At 39.1% G+C, this 21,473-nt stretch overlaps 1 protein-coding gene across 2 annotated transcripts in view; it reads left to right on the top strand.

The window, feature by feature from the left end:
* The first annotated feature begins 2,274 nt into the window (after positions 1-2,274).
* The window catches only part of LOC310738049 (alpha-tectorin-like), a 59,284-nt gene continuing 40,085 nt past the window's right edge, over positions 2,275-21,473 (top strand). Inside the window, exons 1-4 of one of the 2 annotated variants that reach the window (XM_083562914.1) lie at positions 2,275-2,323; positions 2,688-2,714; positions 3,322-3,348; positions 8,512-8,538. In XM_083562914.1, the coding sequence (XP_083419040.1) occupies positions 2,284-2,323; positions 2,688-2,714; positions 3,322-3,348; positions 8,512-8,538 (121 nt within the window). In that variant the 5' untranslated portion in view covers positions 2,275-2,283. Of the gene's footprint in view, positions 2,324-2,687; positions 2,715-3,321; positions 3,349-8,511; positions 8,539-12,728; positions 12,818-21,473 lie in introns of those variants that run through there. The other variant, XM_083562915.1, reaches the window with a different exon arrangement.

Below are 21,473 nucleotides of genomic sequence, written 5' to 3'. Positions count from 1 at the left end.
TTTTGTGTGTTGCTTTGGGTTAGGGTGTGTGCTAAATGCCCTAAATTTAAATGTAAAAACAGTTTAACAACCCTAACCGGGAAGCAAAAATGAAAAAGCATTTGAGGTTCTATGTAAAATGTCGGCTCAGATACACCTGCCAAAGCACAAGCTAATCCAGGATATTCCATAAAAATTCCATGAAAAATGACAAAGTCAAAGAGATGGTTGTTAACTTTAGGAGAACACAAGGCGGCCATTCTCCACTGAACAACAATGGATCCTCCGTGGAGATCGTCAAGAGCACCAAATTCCTTGGTGTTCATCTGATGAAGAACTTCACTTGGTCACTTAACACCAGCTGCATAACCAAGAAAGCTTAGCAGCACCTGAGAAGGCTGAGGAAAGCTCATCTTTCTTCCCCCATCCAGACCATGTTCTACAGAGGGACAATTGAGAGCATCTTTAACAGCTGCATCGCTGCCTGGTTTGGGAACTGTACCGTCTCGGATCACAAGACAAAAGGTAGTGAGGACGTCTGAGTAGATCATCAAAGTCTCTCTTCCCTCTATCACGGAGATTTACACCACACGCTGCATCCGCAAAGCCAACAGCATTGTGGACGACCCCACATACCCTTCACACACACTCTTCACCCTTCTACCATCAGGAAAGAGGTTCTGGTGCATTCGGGCCTCACATCCAGGCTGTGCAACAGTTTTTTCCCTCATGTTCATGAATTCATATTTATGAATCAAACAGCAGAGGTGGTGAAGATGAATGAAAAGGGTAAGAATATACTCCATATACTGTAGCTAGACTCAAACACTCTCTCATGTTTCTTTTTGCTCCTTTTATTTACTTATGTCTCTAATTATGTCTAGTGTCAACTGTCAAAGAAAACAATGGGCAACTACGTTTCATTTTGGAGAAATGTGACCTATTTCCCAGGATTAACTTAAGAACTACTTCCTCAAGTGTCTGGTCTTTGTTGCAGAGAGTCAAAAAAATGGTCCAAACAACAGGTAATAAATGTCACTTTAAACAGATACATGTTTGGTGGTCAATTGTGCTCAAATATGTCAGTGTTATTAAATTGTCCATATGTTCAAATAGTCCATAGATACAGTATCTGCAGTTCTCTGTGGTGTGTGTGTGTGTGTGTGTGTGTGTGTGTGTGTGTGTGTGTGTGTGTGTGTGTGTGTGTGTGTGTGTGTGTATATAGTGGTCACTCCAAGTCTACCTGAAGTCAAAAACCATGTGTTTTGTTTTGTCCAAAACTATGTGCAGTTACTTCATGGCAGGGAGGATTGACTTCAGTGTAAGAGTAAAATAATTATTATAGATGAATATGATGACCTTAATACAAATCTAGAGATCATCTTTCACAATCTCAAACAAATATTTGTAGCATTTATGCTTTGTAATCTAAAATGTAAACTCTAAACTATAGAAGGAACCTGACCTGTGTGTGTTTTTGTACAGATCTTTAAAAAAATAAAATAAGAAAAACATCAAACAACTAAAAAAAGAGACAAGAGAATGTATGGAAAAAGTTTAAAAGTAACTGCTGCAATCACTGATTATAGAAAGATCATCTCAATAGAAATACAAAATAAAATATATTTATCAAAATAACAAATTGTGCAGTTGTAATTTTTTTTTGCTAAAACCATGGAATATTGGCAGACTGCAGTGTGCTTTCTATTGAAGAGAACATTTGCATGGAACTTTACAACATCCTGTCCAACCAGTGACTGATCATTGAGTTACACCAGAACATTTATCACAAATGTTTTGTGTAAAATATAATTAGCAAAAAAACCAAGGAAATTAATATTTTGACTCGCCCAAGAACTGGTTTAGGACATTTCTAAAAGTTGAAGTAAGTTATGGTCCACCCACTTAAACAAAGTACATATACTGTATAGAATGATGCTGAGTAAAAGGAAATTGCTGCAGAAGTTTTAGGTAGACTCGGGGAGGGATCAGTAATCACAGAGAGAGAGAGAGAGAGAGAGAGAGAGAGAGAGAGAGAGAGAGAGAGAGAGAGAGAGAGAGAGAGAGAGAGAGAGAGAGAACAGATTTCTGAGGTTACTCTGCAGTAACTACTCAGGTAAGAAGAAAAAAAAAAGATTTTATTAAACATGCTGTACACAAACTATTAAAAAGCTATTAATATAAATGAAAAACAAAAATGTAATTAAATGAATAAAAAATGCATTTCCATAAGAAAAGTGTGAAGATTTAAAAATAATGTATTTGTAATGTTTTGATTTGATGTGTTTGATCCAGTTAAACACAATGATGCGTCTAATTCCACTGTGTGTGCTGATAATCCATGGTAAGAACTACAAGTTGTCCCAAAAGGCTCCATATGCAGGAAAATTGTACATTATTTAGCATAACAATAACATTATTTATAAAAACTTCTCTACATTTCCTCACTTTGACTCTCAGTCAAGTTTATTTCCTGTCCAAGAATGACTTTCTTTTGTCAAAAGCAATCTTGCTGTTTAAACTATTTATGAAACTTTTAAAAGACATTTTGCTAAACATAAATTTCCCATGATGTATTGACTCCTGTGGGACTGTTTTTCAAAGATTCGAATTGTTATACAGGACAAAAATTGCAATTACTGAAGCTTATTTCTAATGACAACTTTTGTTTTATGTTTAAAACTGGTAAAATATGATCTCCATTACAGTGGGACAAACCACAGGACAAACAACAGGTAAATAAACTTTAATTTTATGCAGATTTTCTGTTTGGAGTATTCATTTAATTAATTCATTACTATTTTGTAGTGTTTTGTAATCAAGGTATTAAATTGTTCATATGTATGTTCTTTATTGCACTGTGCCATCTTTCAAACCAAACAATAGGTAAATACTTTTCAGTTTAGAGAGATGTGACTTATTTCATATATACATAATTATTAAATTAGAAACCTTGTCCTATAGTGTTTGGTGGTCAATTGTGCTTAAATGTGTCAGTGGTATTAAATTGTGTCAATAGTATTCAGTATTGTAAAAAGTATTAAATTTGACATATATTTTTTATGTGAGAAAAATCATGTATCAAACAGGTAGCAGATAAAATTAGGAAAGATATGACACATTTCTCAGTATTGTTTAATACAAAAATAAATAAAATCATCTAGGGGTATTTAGTGGCAATTTTCCACATGTATGCTCTTATTTGCGGTGGAGTAAACCTTCAATCAAACAGGTAAATACATTTAGATTCACACAGCTGTGACACATTTTCCAATTTTGATATGGGGATTTTTTTTGTGGTTAATTTTATTGAATTGTCTATGTGTATGTTCTTTATTTCAGTTGGACAGCAATTAAACCGAACAACAGGTAAATAAATGTTTAGTATAAAATAGTCAAATAGTTTTGATTTGGAAAAACATTTATTCAATGTGTTTATATATATATATATATATATATATATATATATATATATATATATATATATATATATATATATATATATACAGTGAGGAAAGTAAGTATTTGAACACCCTGCTATTTTGCAAGTTCTCCCACTTAGAAATCATGGAGGGGTCTGAAATTGTCATCGTAGGTGCATGTCTACTGTGAGAGACATAATCTAAAAAAAAAAATCCAGAAATCACAATGTATGATTTTTAAACTATTTATTTGTATAATACAGCTGCAAATAAGTATTTGAACACCTGAGAAAGTCAATGTTAATATTTGGTACAGGAGCCTTTGTTTGCAATTACAGAGGTCAAACGTTTCCTGTAGTTTTTCACCAGGTTTGCACACACTGCAGGAGGGATTTTAGCCCACTCCTCCACACAGATCTTCTCTAGATCAGTCAGGTTTGAGCTCCCTCCAAAGATTCTCTATTGGGTTTAGGTCTGGAGACTGGCTAGGCCACGCCAGAACCTTGATATGCTTCTTACAGAGCCACTCCTTGGTTATCCTGGCTGTGTGCTTCGGGTCATTGTCATGTTGGAAGACCCAGCCTCGACCCATCTTCAATGCTCTAACTGAGGGAAGGAGGTTCTTCCCCAAAATCTCGCAATACATGGCCCCGGTCATCCTCTCCTTAATACAGTGCAGTCGCCCTGTCCCATGTGCAGAAAAACACCCCAAATGCATGATGCTACCACCCCCATGCTTCACAGTAGGGATGGTGTTCTTGGGATGGTACTCATCATTCTTCTTCCTCCAAACACGTTTAGTGGAATTATGACCCAAAAGTTCTATTTTGGTCTTATCTGACCACATGACTTTCTCCCATGACTCCTCTGGATCATCCAAATGGTCATTGGCAAACTTAAGACGTGCCTGGACATGTGCTGGTTTAAGCAGTGGAACCTTCCGTGCCATGCATGATTTTAAACCATGACGTCTTAGTGTATTACCAACAGTAACCTTGGAAACGGTGGTCCTAGCTCTTTTCAGGTCATTGACCAGCTCCTCCTGTGTAGTTCTGGGCTGATTTCTCACCTTCCTTAGGATCATTGAGACCCCACGAGGTGAGATCTTGCATGGAGCCCCAGTCCGAGGGAGATTGACAGTCATGTTTAGCTTCCTCCATTTTCTAATGATTGCTCCAACAGTAGACCTTTTTTCACCAAGATGCTTGGCAATTTCCCCGTAGCCCTTTCCAGCCTTGAACTTCTATATAAGGCTACTGTGTTCAAAGTAGATCAGATTAGAATTATACGTAATAGAACCCCTGAAACCATGTTTGCCTTAAAAACTGATTTGTTTAACCAGACATGGGACAAGGTCTATGCCACCTCTGATCCTGACAAGGCCTATGACATTTTTTTGTCTACACTAGTAAGTCTTTATGATAAACATTGCCCACTAAAGGAATACTCTATTAAAGACAGAACCAACTTAGAGAAACCATGGATAACAAAGGGCATAGCCAACGCTTGCAAAAAGAAAAAATACCTCCACAAATTATTTATAAAACATAGAACTAAAGAAGTAGAGAACAAATATAAAGTGTACAAAAATAAGTTAATTAACATAATAAGATCTAATAGAAAAGTTTATTATCATAATATTTTGGAACAGCACAAAAACAACATCCACAGTACTTGGAAATTATTGAATAGTATTATTAAGAAGCAAACTAATAAAAATGATTTTCCAAATTATTTTGAGAAAGACGGCCAAATCTTAAACGGTAATAAGGAAATATCAATGGCGTTCAACAATTTTTTTTTGTAAATGTTGGACCCACTCTAGCTAATGAAATCCCTCAACCATCAGAGGTAAAGGAAATAGATCAAAATATTATTAAAGGAAATGTGAGCTCTTTGTTTTTGAGGAGTGTGGATGAAAATTAAATTATTCAAATTGTGACTAAATTTAAGAATAAGAGGTCAACAGACTGTTTTGATTTTGATATGATCGTAGTAAAATAAATTATACATAGTATTGTTGCTCCACTTACATATATTTGTAATCAATATTTTTTTACGGGCATCTTTCCGTCTAAAATGAAAACGGCCAAGGTAGTACCCATTTTTAAAATTGGAGATAAACATCAATTTACAAACTACAGGCCAATCTCATTACTTTCACAATTTTCCAAAATTTTAGAAAAGTTATATGTTATAAGACTTGATTATCTCAATAAATTCAACCTTATTTCAGATTATCAATTTGGTTTCAGGGCAAATAGAGCAACCTCAATGGCAGTCATTGAACTGGTTGAGGAGTGTTGTGTATTTCGTCGTCTTGATGGAGTGTAGCTGTCGGTTGGAAGGAATCTCCGTAGACGCAGTTATTTCGTGTAAATAATGATTTTTATTCAGCACAGAAATATAGCATCTTTACAGGCCTTCCGGTCAAGCCTGGAGTCAGCACGCTCTGATTCAAAGTCTGACTCCCGATCCATGGCTGCACACTTATTATATATTCTGATCATTCTCTGGGTCCGCCTCTTAATGCATAACAGATGTATATGAGCCTACTGTGCAATAATGTTTATCTTAAAGAGAAACCTGTCTTTGTCCAGATTTAATATATCTCAAATGTACCAGCGCTAACTTTCCCAGACCATTCATCTTAACATACAGTGAGAACGGGTCAGAGGTCTTTTCCCAAGAGGATGTGCATCCTGGATCATATTCTATACTTCGGCTTATACTGATTTAAAGACGACCATCCGTTTCATTTTCTCAGTCACGGCTCATAAGATAAGCACTATGGGCCTTTCATACATTTGGCTTAAAGGAAAACATCTGGCCAGATGGTTCAGTAATTAACTTTGGCCGTTTCAGGACACCATTTGTAGAATTGTATGAGTTAAGGCTTTTAGATATTACACATTTAAGATACTATACGTTTAAGACACTACAGGAGATATCTACAGCGTTTGACAATGGAGAGTACACTGTCGGTGTCTTTATTGATTTGAGCAAGGCATTTGATACCATTGATCATAATTACCTGTTGGCTAAAGTAGAATGATATGGTATAAGAGGCATTGCCCATGATTGATTGAGAGATTATCTTAGTGGCAGAGATCAATATGTACATATAAACAACTTTGACTCTGAAAGAACAAATATAACGCATGGAGTGCCACAGGGCTCTATACTGGGGCCAAAGCTGTTTATAATGTACATAAATGATATTCCGAAGGTATTAACAAAGTTAAATTGTATCTTGTTTGCCGATGATACTAGTCTCTTTTGCTCTGGACAAAATTTAGATTTTCTTTTGAAGATAGTGGAAAAAGAGCTTTCTAAATTAAAAACTTGGTTTGACTATAACAAACTATCAATGAATTTGAATAAAACTAAATATATTATTTTTGGAAATAGAAAAATTGAGGAACCAATAAAAATAAAAATTAATCATATAGAAATTGAGAGAGTGTTATACAAAATTTTTGGGTATCCATGTTAATGATAAACTCAATTGGAAATTACACATAAATTATTTAAAGACAAAAATATCTAAAACTATTGGTATAATGTGTAAAATTAAATCATTGATAAATCAAAATTCATTATATTTATTATACAATTCGCTCATTCTTCCGTACTTAAAAACTATTGTGTGGAAATATGGGGGAATAATTATAAATCTATTATCAAACCTATCTTCATATTGTAGAAGAAGGCTATTAGAATTGTTAATAGAGTTGATTATTACGCCCCAACTAACCCATTGTTTATTAAAATGAATGCATTGAAATGACAGGATTTGGTTGATCTAAGCACAGCTGTAATGATGTATAAGGTTCACAATTTTAAGCTCCCAGTCTGTATTCAGGAGAGGTTTAAGCTAAGAGAGACTCGATATAATTTGAGAGGAATCGGGGTCTATCAAAAAAATAAAGTTAGGACCAATACTAAAGCGAGGTGTTTCTCAGTTAGAGGAGTCAATCTGTGGAATAGTCTGGAGGACAAAATAAAACAATCTATATCAATAAAGGTGTTCAAAAAAAAAATTCTAATGAAATGTGATTGGTAGTTATATTGCATTAGAATTATATTGTTCAGTTTAGTTTAAAGATCATTAAAACTAGTAAAAGGCCGGTGTATTATGTAATGATATATGGCAGTATTAGGGTAATGGAATGTTTAGAGGATAATAGACAAGGTGATTTGTGTAATGTTATTAGTAATGGATTATATTTGAAAAATATTTTTATTTTATCTGTATGAGCTGTTCATATATAGCTGGTAATATTCTTACATCTGTTATCACTTTGCTGTTTTCTGATTACTGTTGCCTCATGTTGGGTAATTAAAATTGTTTTGTAAATAGGGTTAGGCATCAATAAGTGTTTCACTTCAGCCTAAACCCCTGAAGAAAAAAATAAACTAACTAACTAACTAACTAACTAGCTAGCCTTGTGGAGGTGTACAATTTTGTCTCTAGTGTCTTTGGACAGCTCTTTGGTCTTGGCCATGTTAGTAGTTGGATTCTTACTGATTGTATGGGGTGGACAGGTGTCTTTATGCAGCTAACGACCTCAAACAGGTGCATCTAATTTAGGATAATAAATGTAGTGGAGGTGGACATTTTAAAGGCAGACTAACAGGTCTTTGAGGGTCAGAATTCTAGCTGATAGACAGGTGTTCAAATACTTATTTGCAGCTGTATCATACAAATAAATTGTTTAAAAATCATACATTGTGATTTCTGGATTTTTTTTTAGATTATGTCTCTCACAGTGGACATGCACCTACGATGACAATTTCAGACCCCTCCATGATTTCTAAGTGGGAGAACTTGCAAAATAGCAGGGTGTTCAAATACTTATTTTCCTCACTGTGTGTGTGTATATATATATATATATATATATATATATATATATATATATATATATATATATATATATATATATATATATATATTACTGTATATGGTGGGTGGAAAAATAAACAGAAAAACACAAGCAGTGAAAAAAATAAACTAAAAGACTGAGACATAGCTGGATTTCTCAGATCCTGACAGTATTCAGTTTTGCCAGTGGTATTAAATTGTCTGTATGTATGATCTTTATTTCAGCAGGAGGACCGTTGAGCCAAACAACTGGTCATTATATTTAAATCTAGACAGATATGAGACATTTCTCAGTATTGATTTAGGAACTATTTTCATAAAGTGTTTTTTATTGTCAATGATACAGTATAGTTTCCATGGAATAAAATTTTGTAAGTGGTGTTAAACTGTGTCAGCAGTATAGATTGTGAATATATTTAGACATATGACATATCTCTTAGGATCATTTAAAAAAAATTAATAAATAATATATATATATATATATTTTATTTTGGTATTTTTAGCCAAAACCAAGGCTTGAAAAGAAGGCTCCGATAGGGCCCCCAAGATGACAGCCAAGACCCAGGCATGCACTCTAGGTCGTGCCAGGCCTCAACCTCTGTGTACTATGGAGAAATCCTGTCACCAATGGGTTCTACCCAGACACTGCCCCGCAAGGGGGTCATGATATGCCGCAATCATTCCTGAATGATATAAGGAATGTTCCTGAATGTATTCCAGCACTGAACCAATCAGACAGATCCAACTGGATCCAATTGGTGCAGATTGCACCTTGCCATGAACAGGTGCCATCTTGTGGTGTACGACCTCCTCATGGAGGGAGCTCTGGATTGGAGAATAGTCTCACCACCTTGGTGGAGAGACCTGAGGCTAGACGCTGTGCACCCTCAGGGACCACAGCCACAGCTTCCACAGTTTTGGGTGGCATACTGTGCCCCCTGCATGAGAGAGAATATCCCTCCTGAGATAAATCTTCCAGGGAGGGTGTTTGAGAAGGACTACCAGGTCCGCTGTGGGGCCACCAGAAGGAGATGGACTCCGTCCCGGCAAACTCTCTCCAGAACTCCCAGGAGAAGCGTGATAGAGGGAAAGGCATGCCGCAGCTTTACCAAGGCATCCAACCCTACCCAACTAGAGAGGACAGTGCGATGTCAGGTACACCTGAGCTCTGTAAAATCTCTCATAAAATTGCTCCATTATCACAGAGTGGAGTCGCCATTTTCCGAACATTGACCCTTATCTCGAAAGAGCGTCTGCTTTAAGTGGCCTGATATATATGCTGCCCTCATGGAGACCAGCTTTCCCTGGGCCCATAGGAGTTTTAGATGTGCCAGCTTGTATAGAAGGCAAGATTGCAGACCCCCTGGGGGTTGATGTAGAAACCACCAACCTGTTGTTCGTATTGACCGAAACATGGTAAGCCTTGAGGTCTGGAGGGTAATGCTTGAATGCTTAAAGCATGGCCAACATCTCCCGGTAGTTGATATGCCATGTGTGCAAATGTGTGTTCCCCAGAGACCTTGTGCAGAGTGGCCATTCATGACTGCTCCCCAGCCTGTAAGGGACGCATCTGTTGTAAGCATTACCCGATGACCAGAAACTCCCAGCATGGGTCCTGAGACAGGAACCCAGGATCTCACCACAAATCTAAGGCACGTAAGTCTCGCCAGGTCACCTTAATCGTATGGATTGGACTGCCCTTCCAAAAGAGAACCCTTGGGCTGTGAGCCACCACTGGAGGGGTCTCATGTGCAGGAGGCCAAGTGGAATCACATATATAGCCTTCGCTCACTCTCTTGCCCTGAGGACGGAGAGGGGATTCAAGCATAACGCATAAATCCTGTACTACCCCTTATTGGTGATTCTCAGGAATGGGGAAAGCACACTCATTTTGGTGTTCAGCCTTAACCCTAGCTTCCTAATGTGGGCAAGAACGACATCTCGATGCTGGCTCCGATTGAGCCAGTATCAAACAATCATCAATATAATCTAGAATATGGACTTTGTGAGTGTGCAGGGTAAGAGCGCAAGATGAAATGGAAGGACCCGGTATTGATAAGCTTTGGCCCTAAAAGTAAGCCTCAGGAAATTCATGTGTTCCATGCCCAGAGCCTGCTTGGGCCCCATCAGGGTGTGGTACACCCGGTTGAACTGGTGGAAATGAGACTTGCAGAACCCAGCAAAACACATCTGGCAGATCGCTATATAGTCTATTAAAGGAATCACTCTCTTAAAACTGACCTCTGGTGTGCCTAGAGCCGGAGCCTCTTGAACCTGAGGGTTAAAGTGAACGGTTCAGCTAATATAGATGAGTATAGGACACAACTCTCCATTCTTTTTGCAAACTATGAAGTACCGGCTGTCTGATGGAGAGACCACCTTGGTGGCCTCCTTCCTCAGGAGAGTATCTGCTTTTTGTTCCATAATCAGAGCCTGCTCCAACCCCACCAGGGCACCGTTGAGCCGGGGTGAACAAGACCCGAACTGAAATAACTCGCCTATGTCTACAGTGCGCAGGACCCATAAAATATGTCTAGCAGAACCTCTAGACTGCTAGATCATCTCTTAAGGGAATCAGTCCCTCAAGACTGACCTCTGTTATACGTAGAGCCGGAGCTTTTGCCCTGGTACAGCTCTAGGGGCCTCCTGCATGGCAAACCCTTCAAGTCCACTACAGTACCGAGCGGAATGAGGAGAGCATTTGCTGGAGCTGGCCATGCCCTGAAGCAGGGCAGGCACTGCATAATGAGGTGCACAGCGCCCCTTTCCGTCAAAATAACCTATGCCAGGATATTTTGTCTGAAGCCCTCTTATTGAAAATGACAGTCCTCACATCCTTAATTTCTTGGGACTTTAGCCTCCTGAAACCTGAGCATTATATTAGAGTATAGAGATACTATGTGACTGAGAAGGTGTGCCAAAAAAGGCTTAGCCCAGGACCTGCACACTGAGGTGTGCAATTCCAGAAAGAATGGCAACCCCCAGAGGTTGTTACGCAGGTTGCAGGGCTCATCAAGCTTGCTGGAAGAGAAAGCTTTCTGCTGAAAAGCCGGCCAGTCTATATCTAGCTTGGCTACAGCCCGAGACACTGCCTCCAGTAGCTCCCCAAAACAGAAAGGTTCGCAGAACATGACCCCCACCTCCTCGATGGAAGAGAGGCAAACAAAACACTTTGCCGCAAGTGTAAAAAACCCGAAAAGGGTTGCTTTCGAAGCTTGCCAACAAGCGCTGGACCTGGTTGGTGAGGAAGTAGAAAGGGACAAGCCCATTTCCAGACTCTCTGCAGGTCCATCTGTGACCCCGAGGAATCTTCGCAGTTGGCTTCCTGCACAGAGAACCGACAGCGTGCTCCACTCTCAAGCAAGCCATACACAGCCTGAACACGCCGGTGACGTCACACTTTCTACTGGACTGATTACACTTGTGATTCAAAGCGCTGAAACGTTATAAAAGCTTTGTTGACGCAGCTCGAGTTCCTGAAAGGGAACCTATTTTCTCAAGTGTTTAATATTTCTATAAACATCCAAATATTTGTCCTTTATTGCAGCTGGACAACTTCTGAGCCAAACAATTTAGAGATATGTAATATATTAACAGTATTGACATAGTTAACTATTTGTTTAAATATTCTGGTTAGTTGTTTGAAATTGTGGCAGTGGTATTAAATTGTGTTATTAGTATTCAGTATTGTGAAAAGTATTGAATCAAGTCAAACTATGTATTAAACAGGTCCAGCAGCGTAAATTTGGAAAGAAATTATAGATTTCTCAGTATTGTTTAATAAATTTAGTATTTAGTTAGGTCAATGGTATAAAATGTTGTCAATGGCATTTTTCTATATGTATTCTTTTTTGCAGTGGGGCGAATCTTGAACCAAACAGGTAAATACATTTAGATCTTTATTTCAGCAGGAGGACCTTTGAGACAATTAACTGGTAAATATATTTAAATATATCTGAGACAGATATGAGACATTTCTCAGTATTGATTTAGGAACTATTTTCATAAAGTGTTTTCATTGTCAATAATACAGTATAGTTTCCATGGAATAAAATTTTGTAAGTGATGTTAAACTGTGTCAGTAGTATGGATTGTGAATATATTTAGACATATGACATACCTCTTAGGATTGTTAAAAAAATATATATTTTTATTTTTATTTGTGTATTTTTAGTGGCCAGTGGTGTTAAATTGTGTTAATAGTATAGAACTGTTTAAACAGTATCCAGACTTTAGAATCTAAGGTTAAAGAATTGTCCATATGTAGGTACTTTAATGCAGCAGGACAATCATTAAACCAAACAACAGGTATATACGTTTACCTTTACACAGATATGACACATTTCACAATATTGATTTATGATCATTTCTTCCTGTTTCTTGGTCAGTCATATTCAATTGTGTCTGAGCTATTCAGCATTGTCAGTGCTATAAAATTGTGTCCAGGGTATTGAATAGTGTGAATAGTGTGAAATGTCTGTTCTATGTTTGTTCTTTTTTGCAGTAGGACAACAGCCCAACCAAACAACAGGTAAATACATTTTACTTTTTGACAGCTGAAAGACATTTCTCAGTATTGATTTAGGAGCTATTACATTAAGTGCTTTGTCATTAATAGTGAAAAATTGTGTCAATAGTGTAAAATTGTCTCGGTGTATGTTATTTATTGTGATGAGACAACTGTTGAATGGAACGGATAAATACATTTCAGTTTGGAAAAAAGTTTTAATCAACTATTTATTTCCTGATTTAAGAACTATTGTTTTTTTTTGGTCAATTGTATTAAACACTAAAAACTCAATTTAAAGTTAATATTTTTTTTACATCAGCTAAACTATTGCACTTATTACATTTCACATGTTTTACTTGTGCATGGATTAAGCTGAATCTGAGACACCAGTTTAATTAACAAACCCACATTGTGCAGTGTAATAAATTAATATCTGTGTAAGCTCTGTAAGTGTTATTTTAAGAGCAACCTGCAGTGTTCTCTATCATGGAATCGCTTGCCCAGTCACCTCACCTAAATCCTATTGAACTGCTCTGGGAAGAACTGGATCGCAAAGTCTAAAAATAAATTCCACTAGTGAACACATTTGGCAATTTTTACAAGAGTGGTGGTGAAAAGGTGCTGGATGACTGGGCAACTAGTGCAGAAGTGATGAGGGAGACAGCTAGAAAGGTACTTGGTGTGACATCTGGAAATAGAAAGGAAGACAAAGAGACATGGTGGTGGAATGAGGAAGTGCAGGAGAGCAGAAGGAGAAAGTGGATGGAGAAACGGAATTGGGATCGATGTGAAAATTAAATTCTGGTTTGTGAGTTGGCACATGTTTTATGCTGGATGCCCTTCATTACACAACCCTCCATATTTATCCTTATTGCAGTGAGACAATCTTTGAACCAACAACATGTATACTATTTTAAATTAACTCAGTATTGATTTAAAAAAAAAAGTATTTAATCAATTTATAGTCATTTGTATTTATTTTATTGTGACTGACATGCAATATGCCAATATAACAATGTGTATACATTCATAATTGAACGTAATCAGTGTCAGGCCGCTTGTCTTTTTCTGTACGTTTCTCTTAGCATCGAGTCTGCAAATTTGTTTGGGTCTGTTTTCGGTGTAGTCAGAGAAGACGACTAATGCATGTGTTCTTATTATTCAAAGCTTGAAGGAAATAATAGTTTAAAACAATATTATAACTGTTGTTTCAGAGAAACAATAAATGCTACAGAATTAAAAAGTAAAAAAATTTAATAATGATGTTAAATTGCAATAGTAATTGTCCATATGCTTATATATATATTTTTTTAGTTTAATTTTAGACAGATGTGTCACCTTTCTTATAATTGTGTTTGTTTTTGTTTTACTATTGTGTCAATAGTAAGAAATTTTGTCAGTGGTACTCAGTGCTGTCAATATTATAAAAATAGGAGTTCTTAGGAAATATCGCATTATATCTCATTTAATTAAGAAAAAAATCATCTATTGTGTCTGTAGTATTCAGTAGTGTCAATAGAATACAACTGTCAGTGGTAGCATTGTTAAAATGTCAGGCTGCAAGTAACTGCTATTTCGACTGTCAATCAATCGGGTGATTGTTTTATTTCTTTATTTCATTCAAGCAATTAATCAGAGTTATATATATATATAAAATCACACTCACCGGCCACTTTATTAGCTACACCTGTCCAACTGCCCGTTAACGCAAATTTCTAATCAGCCAATCACATGGCAGCAACTCAATGCATTTAGGCATGTAGACATGGTCAAGACGATCTGCTGCAGTTCAAACCGAGCGTCAGAATGGGAAAGAAAGGTGATTTAAGTGACTTTGAACATTGCATTGTTGTTGGTGCTAGACGGGCTGGTCTAAGTATTTCAGAAACTGCTGATCTACTGGGATTTTCACGCAGTGAGCAGCAGTTCTGTGGGCGCAAATGCCTTGTTGATGCCAGAGGTCAGAGGAGAATGGCCAGACTGGTTCGAGCTGATAGAAAGGCAACAGTAACTCAAATAACCACTCATTACAACCGAGCATCTCTGAACGCACAACACATCGAACCTTGAGGCGGATGGGCTACAGCAGCAGAAGACCACACCAGGTGCCACTCCTGACAGCTAAGAACAGGAAACTGAGGCTACAATTTGCACAAGCTCACCAAAATTGGACAATAGAAGATTGGAAAAACGTTGCCTGGCCTGATGAGTCTCGATTTCTGCTGCGACATTCGGATGGTAGGGTCAGAATTTGGCGTCAACAATACGAAAGCTTGGATCCATCCTGCCTTGTATCAACGGTTCAGGCTGGTGTTGGTGGTGGTGTAATGGTGTGGGGGATATTTTCTTGGCACACTTTGGGCCCATTAGTACCAATTGAGCATCGTGTGAACGCCACAGCCTACCTGAGTATTGTTGCTGACCATGTCCATCCCTTTATGACCACAGTGTACCCATCTTCTGATGGCTACTTCCAACAGGATAACGCACCATGTCATAAAGAGCGAATCATCTCAGACTGGTTTCTTGAACATGACAATGAGTTCACTGTACTCAAATGGCCTCCACAGTCACCAGATCTCAATCCAAAAGAGCACCTTAGGGATATGGTGGAACGGGAGATTTGCATCATGGATGTGCAGCCGACAAATCTGCAGCAACTGCGTGATGCTATCATGTCAATATGGACCAAAATCTCTGAGGAATGTTTCCAGTACCTTGTTGAATTTATGCCACGAAGGATTAAGGCAGTTCTGAAGGCAAAAGGGGATCCAACCCAGTACAAGTAAGGTGTACCTAATAAAGTGGCCGGTGAGTGTGTGTGTGTGTGTATATATATATATATATATATATATATATATATATATATATATATATATATATATATATATATATATATATATATACAGTGGGTACGGAAAGTATTCAGACCCCCTTAAATTTTTCACTCTTTTTATTTTGCAGCCATTTGCTAAAATCATTTAAGTTAATTTCTTTTCCTCATTAATGTACACATAGCTCCCCATACTGACAGAAAAACACAGAATTGTTGACACTGTTGCAGATTTATTAAAAAAGAAAAACTGAAATATCACATGGTCCTAAGTATTCAGACCCTTTGCTCAGTATTTAGTAGAAGCCCCCTTTTGATCTAATACAGCCATGAGTCTTTTTGGGAAAGATGCAACAAGTCTTTCACACCTGGATTTGGGGATCCTCTGCCATTCCTCCTTGCAGATCCTCTCCAGTTCTGTCAGGTTGGACGGTAAACGTTGGTGGACAGCTATTTTTAGGTCTCTCCAGAGATGCTCAATTGGGTTTAAGTCAGGGCTCTGGCTGGGCCATTTAAGAACAGTCACGGAGTTGTTGTGAAGCCACTCCTTCGTTATTTTAGCTGTGTGCTTAGGGTCATTGTCTTGTTGGAAGGTAAACCTTCAGCCCAGTCTGAGGTCCAAAGCACTCTGGAGAAGGTTTTCGTCCAGGATATCCCTGTCCTTGGATAGATATTCATCTTTCCCTTGATTGCAACCAGTCGTCCTGTCCCTGAAGCTGAAAAACACCCACACAGCATGATGCTGCCACCACCATGCTTCACTGTTGAGACTGTATTGGACAAGGGATGAGCAGTGCCTGGTTTTCTCCACACATACCACTTAGAATTAAGGCCAAAAAGTTCTATCTTGGTCTCATCAGACCAGAGAATCTTATTTCTCACCATCTTGGAGAACTCCATGCGGGTTTTCATGTGTCCTGCACTGAGGAGAGGCTTCCGTCCGGCCACTCTGCTATAAAGCCCCACTGGTGAAGGGCTGCAGTGATGGTTGACTTTCTAAAACTTTCTCCCATCTCCCGACTGCATCTCTGGAGCTCAGCCACAGTGATCTTTGGGTTCTTCTTTACCTCTCTCACCAAGGCTCTTCTCCCCCGATAGCTCAGTTTGGCCGGACGGCCAGCTCTAGGAAGGGTTCTGGTCGTCCCAAACGTCTTCCATTTAAGGATTACGGAGGCCACTGTGCTCTTAGGAACCTTAAGTGCAGCAGAAATTTTTTTGGAAGCTTGGCCAGATCTGTGCCTTGCCACAATTCTGTCTCTGAGCTCTTCAGGCAGTTCCTTTGACCTTAATGATTCTCATTTGCTCTGACATGCATTGTGATCTGTAAGGTCTTATATAAACAGGTGTGTGGCTTTCCTAATCAAGTCCAATCAGTATAATCAAAAATTTCTGGACTCAAATGAAGGTGTAGAACCATCTTAAGGATGATCAGAAGAAATGGAGAGCACCTGAGTTAAATATATGAGTGTCACAGCAAAGGGTCTGAATACTTAGGACCATGTGATATTTCAGTTTTTCTTTTTTAATAAATCTGCAAAAAGGTCAACAATTCTGTGTTTTTCTGTCAGTATGGGGAGCTGTGTGTACATTCATGAGGAAAAGAAATGAACTTAAATGATTTTAGCAAATGGCTGCAATATAACAAAAAGTGAAAAATTTAAGGGGGTCTGAATACTTTCCGTACCCACTGTATATATAAATATATATATATATATATATATATATATATATATATATATATAAATATATATATATATATATATATATATATATATATATATATATATATATATATATGTGTGCGTGCGTGCGTGCGTGCGTGCGTGCGTGCGTGTGTGTGTGTGTGTATTTTTAATAAGTTTTGCTTATTATAACTATATAGAAGACTTATGTATAAAAGTGTATTTAAAAAAAATTTCAAGGTCATATATTGAGTTTAACTATCTTTAATTTTGACATTATAAAGGTCATAGTGGCTGCTTGCTGAGGAGTACATGGGGAATTTTTCCTTTAAAACAATCACTCATGCTGGGTTGTTTCTGTTAAAAAAATAAAATAAAATAAAAAATAAAGCATTTGAGTATGGAAGGTATAATTTGTGTACATTAACATTTGTATTGTTTTTAATGATAAATGCAAATGACAAATTAACAACCATGCTTCAAAAAATACAGATATTTTGTTCAGTTATAAAGATCATCTAGAATATAATTAATTACATTTTGTATAATAATTATGATATATGCATAAATTAAATATACCAACAATAAAAACAAACATTTGAATTACACAGTAAATCATGTTTAAAACAGAAGTTACTGTTGTAGAAAAATGCTATATAAAAATGCTATATAAAGAGAATGGAACAGAGAAACGCAGCATGCTTACAGGCTTGATTTCAAAAAAAGGAAAAAAATAAGCATTGGTGTACAAATGCATAATCATTCGCTGAAAACCACAACAGTGACTAAAAATGTGATCGTTTACTGCTGCTGTTATTTGCTGCTTTTAGTGGGGGGTTTTTCCGCACCATTGTAATTGAATCGATCACTATGTCACATCTGATCCAAGATGGCGGCGCGAGCACATCGCGAGGCTCAGGGTCTTTCCAGAATCTGCAATTTTGCTGTATTTCTGTTGCTCATATCGGGTCTGTTCGTGCAGAACAGCTGTACATATACTTCGTACACCCAAAGTGAGCTTTTGGATATTGGTTTTCAACTTCCTGACAGTTTTATCCACAACCTTCATCTCCTTTCTGAGATCACCAGAGCACCCGAGGCAGCTCACTCTACCCGGCCGGGCGAAAGTGCTCGCAGGCGGCGTCGAGATCGTAAACAAAGGCGGGGGAAGCGTGGTGGAGTGAAAGCTAAGCTAAAGCTAACACCACACCGGCTCTCTTTACCCAGCATCTTCCTCACCAATGTTCGGTCACTGGTAAACAAAATGGAGGAGATTCGACTCAGCATCACACACAGCATGAAACTTCGGAACTGTAATGTCATGATCTTCACAGAAACATGGCTACACAGCGGCATTCCGGACAACGCTATTGAGCTAGCGGGACGACACACACTCCGGGCGGATAGGACATTAGATGGCTCCGGTAAGACCAGAGGCGGTAGATTGTGCATTTACCTTAACAAAGCTTGGTGCACGAACTCTGTTATTGTTGAGAGTCATTGTTTAGCTAACCTGGAGTTTCTCATGGTTAAATGTAGACCGCTTTATCTACCGCGGGAGTTCACTTCCACTATCATTACTGCTGCTTACATTCCCCCTGATGCTGATGCTAAGCTCGCTATAAAATAACTTTATGCGGCCATCAGTAAACAACAGACTGTTCACCCGGAAGCTGCGTTTATTGTTGCGGGAGATTTTAATCACTCAAACTTAAAGGCAGTGCTTCCAGAATTTCATCAGCATGTTTCCTGTCACACCAGAGGGAACAAAACTTTAGACCATGTATACACAAACATGGCTGGAGCTTACGTTGCAACACCCCTCCCCCACCTGGGACAGTCAGATCACCTTTCTTTGTTCCTCAGCCCCAAATATGCACCCCTCATCAACCGGGTAAAGCCACCAGTGAGAACCATCAAGGTGTGGCCCGCAGAGGCAGATTTCACACTTCAGGAAAGGTTTCTACACACAGACTGGAGTGCATTTGCTTCTCAGGCCACCAGTGACACTCACACAGACATAGATTGCTACACCTCCTCTGTACTAGATTACATCAGTTCCACCATAGACAGTGTTACTACCCAGAAACAGATCATCACAGACCCAAATCAGAAGCCATGGATGAACAAGGAGGTGCGCCTCCTGCTGAAGGCACGCACTACTGCCTTCAGGTCAGGTGATGCTCAGGCCTACAGCACATCCCGAGCTAACCTGTAGAGTGGCATCAAAGAGGCCAAGCACTGCTACAAGCTAAAGATAGAGGAGCATTTTTCCAACTCTGACCCTCGACGCATGTGGCAAGGCATCCAGGCCATCAGTGATTACAAATCCTCACACCCCACCCCCGCTGCCACTGATGTCCTCTTTTTGAATGAGCTTAATGACTTTTATGCTCGCTTTGTGAGAGACAACACAGAAACTGCCACAAAGCTCAAACTCTTGGCTGAATCAAACTCTCCTCCACAGATGTCTGCAATGCACTGAGCCAGATCAGCGCACACAAGCTGCTGGACCAGACAACATCCCTGGACGCGTACTCAGGGCATGTGCTGGGGTCCTTACTGACATCTTTAACCTGTCTCTTGCCCAAGCAGCTGTTCCCACTTGCTTTAAATGCACCTCCATTGTGCCAGTGTCAAAACACTCCAACCCAACGTGCCTGAACGACTACCGCCCTGTAGCACTGACACCCATTGTCGCTTTGAGTGGCTGGTCCTGGCACACCTGAAGGACTCTCTGCCATCCACATTAGACTCTCACCAGTTTGCCTACCGCAGCAATAGGAGCACAGAAGATTTCCATGGCAGTGCACTCTGTGCTCACACACTTGGACAATAAGAAGACTTACGCACGTATGCTGTTTGTTGACTTTAGCTAAGCATTCAATACCATCATTCCATCCAAGTTAATAGCCAAACTTCTAGATCTGAGCATTAACACCTCCACCTGCAACTGGGTCATGGACTTTCTGACCAACAGACCCCAGCAGGTTCGATCTGGCTCCATCTGCTCCAATACAATCACACTCAACACTGGTGTACCACAGGGCTGTGTGCTGAGCCCCTTCCTCTACTCCCTTTTCACCTCCGACTGCAGGCCTGTGAATGGATCTAATTCCATCATCAAGTTTGCAGATGACACTACCGTGATCGGTCTCATCACCAACAATGATGAGACTGCCTACAGGGAGGAGATCCAGCACCTAGCCACATGGTGCAATAACAATAACCTGCTCCTTAACACCTCCAAGACAAAGGAGCTTATTGTAGACTTCAGGAAGGAGACAAGAGACACACATGACACCACTCACATCAATGGGATGGCTGTTGAGCGCGTCTCCAGTTTCAAGTTCCTGGGGATCCACATCTCGGTGGACTTGTCCTGGGCTATCAACACCTCCAGCCTAGTCAAGAAGGCTCACCAGCGCCTCTTTTTCCTGAGGAGACTTAAGAAAAATCAGCTCTCCTCGGATATCCTGGTGAACTTCTACTGCTGCGCAATAGAAAGCATCCTGACCAGCTGGGTCACAGTCTGGTATGGGAGCTGCTCTGTTGCAGAGCGTAAGGCACTGCAGCGGGTGGTGAAAACTGCCCAGCGCATCACAGGGACTCCACTCCCAGACATGGAGGACATTCAAAAGAAACGCTGTCTGCGTCGAGCTCGCAGCATATTTAAGGACTCCTCTCATCCCGCCCATAGACTGTTTACTCTTCTGCCATACGGCAGGCGTTACAGGTGCCTCCGGACCAGGACCAGCCGAGAAAGAACAGCTTTTTTCCTAGAGCTGTCTCTTTAGTGAACTCTGACACTCACTGATACACTACCACATTTCTCCCCACACCTCACACTTCGTCACTTAGCTAATGGACTGTCTACTCAAAAACTTATGCTCACCAAGACACTGATAATTTCTCACCACACACTTTGTTATTGCACGGAATGTTTACACAAACCTTTGCTCATTTGCACACTGCTCTTCTTTGTATTACTATACACAGAGATTTACAGAAGGATGTGAACGGTAAACATAATATATTGCTATTACTATGAACAGAGAACGGGTATACATCCAATGTAATAAGTTAATGGTGTAACTTATTACATTGGATGTATACCCGTTCTCTGTTCATAGTATTAGCAATATATTATGTTTACCGTTCA

Source organism: Silurus aristotelis, assembly GCF_946808225.1.
Source record: "Silurus aristotelis genome assembly, chromosome: 15".
NCBI classification, from domain to species: Eukaryota; Metazoa; Chordata; class Actinopteri; order Siluriformes; family Siluridae; genus Silurus; species Silurus aristotelis.
The sequence above is the reverse complement of the archived record's forward strand: the minus strand, read 5'-3'. Positions and strand labels throughout refer to the sequence as shown.